This window comes from Echiichthys vipera, assembly GCF_963691815.1.
Source record: "Echiichthys vipera genome assembly, chromosome: 12".
Classification (NCBI taxonomy): Eukaryota; Metazoa; Chordata; class Actinopteri; order Perciformes; family Trachinidae; genus Echiichthys; species Echiichthys vipera.
Window position 1 is genome coordinate 4,607,892 of NC_139837.1, and position 9,140 is coordinate 4,617,031.

At 41.6% G+C, this 9,140-nt stretch overlaps 1 protein-coding gene across 1 annotated transcript; it reads right to left on the bottom strand.

The window, feature by feature from the left end:
• Positions 1-396: 396 nt before the first annotated feature.
• On the bottom strand, positions 397-6,861 carry LOC310954545 (leucine-rich repeat and fibronectin type-III domain-containing protein 2; the record flags this gene model as incomplete). The annotated part of the gene is made up of 2 exons (XM_083924059.1): positions 397-1,381; positions 5,486-6,861. The coding sequence occupies 2 exons, from the start codon at positions 6,859-6,861 to the stop codon at positions 397-399; spliced, it is 2,361 nt and encodes a 786-aa protein (XP_083780185.1).
• Between the last annotated feature and the right edge of the window lie 2,279 nt (positions 6,862-9,140).

The window sequence follows — 9,140 nt, forward strand, 5'->3', positions numbered from 1 at the left end:
ATCCAGTTCACCACAGTCGAGGCAAATCCTCTTGGCGTTCAGTTTGTTTGATAAAGATGTAGTGAATCCACTTTTTTCATTTCTCTGTGCTCTTGTATCTCAGAGAGTCTCCTGTGCCCTGTGGTTGGGTCCCTCTGCACAATCCAAGAGTCGGTGTTGTTTTTGAGATGGGAACACTATTTCAAATACAGTTAGACACTGTCAGAGATATGAGATCATGGCCAGAAATCGATTTGAGTGTATTTTCTCACATAATTACTTAAGACAGTATTCACATGGATGGACTTCATGCAATACCCAAAGGCAGATTCCCTCTGGAACATCCTGCTTCTTCACTCATGTTCCTTTAGTTCCTGATATAGATTTAGTGGCCATGGACCTCAGAGTTAGTCCCACTCAAACTGTGCTTTCCATCACCCACTCAGAGCTCTCAAAAGTGGGTTTCTCATCCTCACTGTCATCATACTGCAGCAGCATGCCGTTAACAGACAGACTGCGCTTAGTCCAGATGTTACTGATCCTGCGAGGGTAGTTGCTGCGACACTGTGCAGCCCCCACATGACCCATATCGAACGAGTGACTCCTCTTGGGCTTACCCTCCTGGGGCATCCCTAAAAGACGTCCCAGCATGGTGGTGGACTCAGCCCTCCCGAGCAGGGGTTCTTTATCAGATGGGGGTACCATAGCCACCGTCATCACAGCATTGGAAGTGGAGGGGGGGCCAGAGGCCCCATGTTGGTCTCTTGCTACCCCTCGCAGCTCCAGTGAGGTGAAGGCCCCTAATAGGTGGTCCAGGTTTGGCCGTGCTTTGGCGCCATGTCTCCTGAACTTGCTGCTGGGTAGAGTGCTGCATTCGCTGCCCTGCATGCTGTAGCGGTCGCCAGCCCCCTTTCCTGTTTGGCTGTCTAATGAGTTAGAGGAGGATGAGGATGAAGAGAGACTGCTCTGAAGGGATCCACACTTGAACTCCACCATTTCCTCACGCATGACCACCACTGTGGATTTGACCTGTGGCGGGGCACCGTTGAACCTGTTCAACCCCCCATTGGTCTGTGAGTACGTGTTGCTCACAGTGGGTAATTTATTGGTCTGAATGCCACTGGTCACCTTATACCGCACCATGAGGATGATGATGAACACCAGCAGCGTGGCCACAATGATGCCACCGATGACCAGGATCATGGTGCCACCCAGGAAACCACTGTGGAGGGACTGGCACTGGGGGTAGTCCTCGGTGGTGATGAACTGGACACAGCCAACGATGTTGGTAGCAGTGAGGGTGGTGGCGGTGTCATCCCAGATTGCCAATACGCACAGGTCATACGGCATCCCTGGGACAAGATTTGTGACCACGAAGGCTCTGTTAGTCATGGGAATCATCCTGACAAGATAAAGAGAGACAGAAAGATACAGCATTAAAAACGCATGCCTCTTTCTATGGGAGTTCAAGACAATGGTAGAAAACTTTAGTTGAAACTAACACTGACTTAGTCTGTTATGCTGGAGCAGATCAAGGGAATTGCCAAAATGATGCATGATAAGTAGCTATTTATATGCACAGAGTAATTCAGAAAGATGACTTCATCGGCCCCAGTATATCCCATTTGATATGCATGGAGCAATAGCAATAAGGTAAGTATTCAATGACTATTTTTTGATTATTGTTTTGGCTGAATGTCATTTCTTGTACATTTAATTTAACAAGCATTCAATTGTTGAAACTCCTATTGTTCCACGCGTCAAACTATAACGGTTGAACTACTACTTCTCACTGCTTTTGACTGACATTAAAGTTAATCAGTAGGTAAATCTTGATGGTGTATCGCCATTTAATGAAATTCTGTAGGGTCCTTTGTGTTGTGTAAACAGCCAGCGAAATTAGCTTTTATCCATCAGACTCATCTTTTTGTGTAGGCGGCAGAGAAATACACATGCACAACCCTGAAGCTGTCCTGTGATGCTATGATAAGACTTAAATACCCCTGATAATATTTCCATATTATTATATGAAAGCTTATCTATCAAAGCCTAAAGGAAACACATAAATTGGAAAAGACATGAGATTCATCCGTCTTTCTTTTTCTAATAGTCAATGTTCAATAACGATATTTAAATGTTACCCATTAAAACATACAGCTATTGAAGGGATGTAGTTAGTTGTGATGTCCACTCTCTTACAGTACTTTACTAGTCAAACAACTTCTGCCATTACAATTTCAAACTTTACACAGGTGCATTTGTAAATGCTGTGCTTTGAGGGAATTCATCACTGCACTGCAAGCAGAATGTACCGCAAGCAGAAAAAAAAACTTAATTTAGACGGTGAACTTAAATGGGTCATTTGCAGACGTGCTCTATAGACAGCCTGTTACTCTAAGAATTACATATATATTGGACAAATATGATTATTACAGTTTTTGTCCATTGCCAATGTTCAGTGCCACAGCGCCATCTGGGAAGTGGACGGATATGAACCACCTTCAACTTACTTTTGTCCTGTCACAGACCAACAACTAGCATTTTTATTAGCAGTTACCATGATGTTTTCCTAACCTCAATCTGGATATAAACTTCTGGACAATTGTATCTCCAAGTCAGCTTATAAGAACGCTACTATGGACAATTTCACTGTTACATGCAGCTTTTTTTCCCCAACATTGTCTGTCTGCTGCTTACTGTCCCATGCATTGAGAATTATTTTTGTTGTTCTCTTCTGCTGTTCTCTTGCTTTGCCTGTTTGTCTTACTGTTTGTGTATGTTACTCTTTTTCCTTGGTATTGCCTTGCTGTTGTCTGCTAGCTAACTGATGTCGATGCTTGGGTGCTAGACTGCAGGGCATTTAAGTAATGCTTGTTGTTATTGTATGTAAGTAGGTCTATGCTGGAAATGTTTGGCCTTTTAGCCCCCTACCACGTTCCCTCAGGGCTTTTGCTTTTGCCAGGCTCCCATTGTAAAGAATAATTTGTTCTTAATGACTTTACTGGTTAAATAAAGGTTAAAGTAAAACAAATAAATGTCTGCGGCTAAATGCCTAGCCTCGGATATGCCACAAGCGTCACCATAGCTGAAGTACCAAGTGTTTTTGCTGCCTTACTTGGAAAATACCTTAGCCATAGTGATTTGACATACTTGTGATCTTTCCCTAACCATACTGTAGTTTCATGCTAATATTTTAGAAAATCTTTACTGAACAGCTATTCACTATCAGTAATTTTCAACCAGGAATACTTGGACCCAGAGAGGTACTTCTGCAAATGCCATGAAGAGAAGAAGATAAGTTGAAATAGGAAGATGAAGCTAATGAATAAATGGTTGAAATGTTCAGCATATGTTAAGGCAAGTGGTGGTCATAGGGACCCAGCCTAAATAAACAATGCTGAGCTCACTACTCTACGTATGATAAAGTAATTGCATCAATATCTTATGTAATATGATTAATAGTGTTGAAACAAAGTTGACATGATGGGTGGTATCAGTGAGCTTATGTAAGCTGGGTAACCACTGTTATACTATAAAATATGGAGTAACAATCAATGCCTATTACATACTGTACTGTGGGTAGACAATGGGCCTTGCCCTATGTGTATCTATAAATAGATTCTATCCATTGTTGGCTTGCGGTTCTCGGTGCATGCATCCATATCTTTGAGCTCTCTGAATCACCCCAACCGCAGAATTCAGACACCATTGGGGTTGCAGCACATCCCTAATTGCCTTTTTCCATGACTCCGACGAAGCTGCATTAGCTCACATGTTTGAGAGGACTCATGCAATATTTCGCCTCTTCCGCACGGCTCTGATTGATTTTTAATCATGCCATTGCTTGAGTGCGGACAGTGCCCTGGGAAACTGTGTCAGCCAACAAGAGGAGCATAGTAGGTGTGCAAGTGCGAGCAATGAAGTGATAACAGCATTAATTCAAATAGCTGGCCTCTCTGTGCACGTTATCTTTTCCTTCCAGCTCCTAATTTGTCTTCTGACATGCAAAAGGACTGCACGGCCATTATTATATAAGAGTATATAAATCTATTGCTTTTGGTAATTTTTCATAAACTACATAATGTGTGGTTATGAAGTAGTACACATTTTAAAGCAGCAAATCACACAAGGGCAATTTGGAAGTTTGAAGTAATGTATCTTGACTAACAACGACATCAGGGATGTCATTAAAAAATTCACTTTTCAGGGAAATTATTAAGCTGCTGTAAATCAGTGAATGATGGGAAAAGATACACTTTATGAAGCATACATCAGCTTATGTTTGCAATGTTGTAGACATTAGATAAAACATTATAAAAGGCATTTACATGAAATGCAGATGAGTCATCTGGCGTTCCCATCACTGGTATAAAAAAGGTCCTGAAAATGAATATTGTTCTCTTTTTTTCTGGCGAGACAATCTGGCAGAGCAAGCTGTTTGCAAGCAAGGGAATCAGATAAACACCTTATTATTGAATTCACACGGAGGGTGAGTTGCATTCATAGTGTTTGAACAAAGTAATATATATTTCTATCTATATTCCTAGCTAATAATCAACCTTCCAACCAAACGTAAATTATATTTTATTAAACCGCTCTTGCTGGAATGCACACTACAGGTAAATTGTGTTGGACTTTGGCACAGAATAAGCTATTGGATGAGGTGTTGCTAAAGGGATTCACCATTAGTTGTCAGTGTCTGAGGAAGCAAGAAGCTGATGTACAATTGCTTTAACTGCTATCCACAACAGGCCACTTTACAGATTTCACACTATTCTAAAGCCATAAATAACGTTTTAGCATACTTGGGGTAGTAAATGGCAAATCCAGCGAAATGTCTAAAAGCTGTGAGATGAAGTGAATCCAATAGATTCTCATACAAAACTCATAAAAATGATCTATTTGTTTGTTCTTACAGCAAAGCCCACCAGATTTGGCCTTCTCTAATGTCTTCCACAAATTGATTTAATGTTAAACGGTGAGGCTCTTTTCTATATTCCAGCTAAATTATCTTGGTTGAATGTCACTACTTTCACTGTCTCATTTGAAATAGGAAATTGATTTCACAGAGCCCAAAGATCTCCAGCTGCAGTCTCCAAGCTTACACTTTATGGACTTGAGCAGCTTAGGAAGGATACATTAAAATGAGGGTCTATAATCCTTTTTCTTCTTGGATTTCTAATTAATGGTTCAGGGCAAGGATTTCATTTTGGGGTATTGCTAGTCTTTAAAATATGCACTCGCTGTTCATTCTTTTTGTGAAAGCAATTGTCAGTTTAAGTGGCAAAAGAAAAATATCAAGAAGGATTAAGAAAAATGAATGTTGATCTCTGAGTAATACTTCAAAGAAATTGACTGGCTCAAGTACTCATCCAGCAAACAATTAACAATTGACTGAAGAAGCTGAGGAGCGAGGGTTTTGACGTTAAAGATTATACCTCCCACTCGGACCAGAATGGTCTCAGCTCTTACTTGGATGAAATCAAGTGTCAATAATCATTCTTACCTGTATATGAGAACTTCATCGTCAGAACAATTGTACTGTAGCTGATACATTTTGACCTTTGGAGTTGATTTGCTAACAGTCCACTTGACCAGAGCAGAGACAGAAGTCACTTCTGATACAGACACCATCTTCTCTGGTAGAGGTTTAGGCTCCCCTTTACTGATCTTGGTAGAGCTTGTTATGTCCGAAAGTCCCGACTTGGACTGTGTGGTACGGTTTGTACCATTACTCAGATGGGGGAGTTGAATGATTGATAGTTCAATGGAGGCTGTAGATTCCCCAGCAGCATTTGCAGCTATGCAAGTAAAGATCCCATAATCCTTGGATGTGGTGATTGTAATGTCCAGAGTGCCATTGTCGTATACTGTTGCTCGAGAGGAGTTGCTGATCAAACGGTCATCAGGAGTAACCCAGTGCACAGTTGGCATCGGATCCCCGACTGCTTTGCAGCGCAGGCTAGCCGTTTGGCCTTCCAGCACTAGTAACTTGTGTGTATGTTGCGTGATCAGAGGGGGCTCACAAACAAACTCCTCTTCACGAACAGACCAAAAGTAGCGCCCCTTCAGACTCGTAGGAGAAGCACAGGTTTCCATATCATCCTCACGCTCCAACCTTCGAAGCCAAAGCACTTCACAGTTGCAGTGCAATGGGTTTCCACCGAAGCTTAGAGAGAGCGGTGGTGCATAAGGAGTGCTCATCACTACATTGCTCTGGGAACGTCCAAAGATGGGGTCCGGAGGGAGCTTCTGGAGGCGGTTGGAGGTGAGGTCCAAACGGGCCAGTTTATCCAGATCTGTAAAAGTCCCCTCTGCAATAAAGTAGATAAGGTTATGATCCAGACTCATCTGATGGAGGTTAACCATCTTGCGAATGGCTTCCCAAGGCACACTGCGCAAGTTGTTATACGACAAATCCAGATCCTCCAGTGTCAGTAACAAATCGTCAAAGGCAGTGTCGAAGATCTGACTCAGTTGATTGTTGTTGAGGATTAGGTGCTGCAGGTTGACCAGCCCTCGGAGATCGTCAGAGCCCAGCACAGTCAACCGGTTACTGTCGAGATGCAGGGATCTCAGGGTCTCCAGGTCAAGGAAAGAGAAAGGCTGGATGGTGCTGATGGTGTTGCGGGACAAAGTGAGATCAACCAGACCTGACATGTTGGCAAAGTCCTGAGTGGTGACCTTGAGGATAAAGTTGCCACCCAGTCGGAGCTCCACAGTTCGCCGGTCGATGTCCAGCGGGACAAAGAGGAGGCCTTTGGAGGGGCACAGAGTCCCCAGAGACTCAGAAAGGTTCTGGCAAACACAGTATTTGGGACATGCATGGACCATCATAACTGCGGTTCCCAGAAGCAGGAGACTGATGACCACTTTGTCCATGTTAGTTCACACAAAGGGGACCTACAAAAACAGAAGAAAACACCGATCAGTTTGAATTTGAGATAATGATCAGCTAAGATACGACATTACCAGTCAACATATTTTTGGTTGCCTACGTCAGACAATATTTGGTTACACTGAGTTGCATGATTTAGTATTTGATGTCTAAGTTCATTACATTACAGCAATAAAATGTTACGCATCCCTCATTCACAAAACATATACACAGCTGTAGTTTGTGTGTGTGCGTGTGTGCGTGTGTGTGTGTGTGTGTGTGTGTGTGTGTGTGGTATCCTATTAACACAGGTCAGACAGACCGTGGAGGCAAAAAACTGTCGACTTTATGAGCTGGTCTGATTATCATTCTTGAGGATTTTCTCATTAATATTCTCCATTATACCACTGCATATATTTTGCAATGGAAATAAGGTGTAAAAAAAAAAAATCACATGAGGAATCTCTGAATGAAGCCCACGATTAAACTACTTAAAAAGCTATTTTTAAAGATGCATATACTTATTACCTATCATTTCGGATATGCTGTAATAAATGCAGTGGATTAATTAGATCTAGCGGGGCACATGCATGTTCAGGCAGTAAGCGGTGGATGAGTACTTCATTGGAATAGCGCTCTGTATGTATCTGTATCTCTGTGTATGTATTTATCCCTTTGTCGTATCTGTTCCCTTTCCCCATTATGTCTGTACTGATTGGCAAAAGATAACAAAATAATTCTAAAAAAATATATTCTACAAGCTGCAGGTGTTAGACTCGTCAGACTTGGCTGATGAAATCAGCACGCCTCTGTGAATGTTTTAACAGAACTTCACACCTGGCTGACTCCTCCAAATGGATGGCCACACTCGGCTTCATCCAACGAGCTTTTAATTCCCCTAGACATTTGTATCATTAATTCCAATACACTCAAAACCTGAAAATCAATTTCAATCTTTTTTTCCCCTAGCAATGTGTATTAATGGAAAACTCTGACTTCTAGTCTGTGCGGTTCTCATTGGAACCGTGGGGAGGGATGGTTGAAATGTTTTTATGTTAACTACTTGATTGTGTTATCATTCATCATTATTCATAAGTGTGGGAGATGCTGGTTGCAGCATGAGGACTCCTTATCTTCAACTACCTTGTAACACCCCTTCATGTGTTGACTCTACTCCTCAATAACTCATAATTACAAGATGAAATATGTATAACCCCTCTCCTCCTTGATACCAGTTTGTAATTATATCATGAAGTGCCACTGCATCGCGACTGCATGTCACATAGAGATAATTAGAATGAAATGGCAGGCAGGGAAACAACAAAGTGTTCCTCCGAGACTCTGCTATTATCATTAAAACTGAAGAAATGAAGAAACAACAGTGGAGAAATTGACATTTACACAAATAGTGTGTAAAAAAAAACACAGCCAGTGTGTTCAAAAAAGATCCAAATTTTTCATGGGGCCAAAAGCTATATACAAATATAGACATTTGACAGTACTGTTCTGTACTGTACTGTAAACCATTTACCGGTTTAATACCATAAACGTCACAGACTTATCATTAGGGCTTTCCTCCATTAAAGACAGTCTTAGTCGACTAACAATCATACTATTTTGCCGACTAACCGATTAGTTGATTTAATCGACAGATCTGTAAGACTTAGTAAGACAAAGAATAATGCAAAAGCACAACTTTAATTCTTGTGTTTAGCAGAGATTTGCGCAAATGAAAATAAGTAGTTAAGCATAAAAAATCATAAAACAACAACAAATATGGAAGTAAGCAAACAAGGTGGCATTACGAAGATATTTGGCCCGCTTACAACAACAACGACACTATCTAACTTTTGAGCCACAGCAGCCACTGTGGCAACAAGAGGTCATTACAAAATAATGTTGCTTAAACGTAGTGCAACAGTAGCCGAAGTAAAGTGGAGTAATAAAGTCAGCAAACTGACTCAGCCATGTGTCATGACATGTCATATGGTCCAAACGGTTGCTCTTAAAACAAACTGAAACCCAGGTATCAGGCGATGACGCTTTGTTTGGTTTGTACCCAAATTCAAATGAGCTTTCAGACCACCCCACACAAACCAGACTAAACCCTCCAGGGTTCAGTTAAATCAGGTGTGAAAGCCCACAAAGAATTGCTACCACTAGCTAATGTCAGCCACCATAAGCTGCCGGTCATGCAATAACTGTCACACCACGGTGAGGTCTGTCCTGTCTTTGGGTTTTTTGTCTTGTGAATTTCCTGTTTTATTTTGAAAAGTAACTCTCC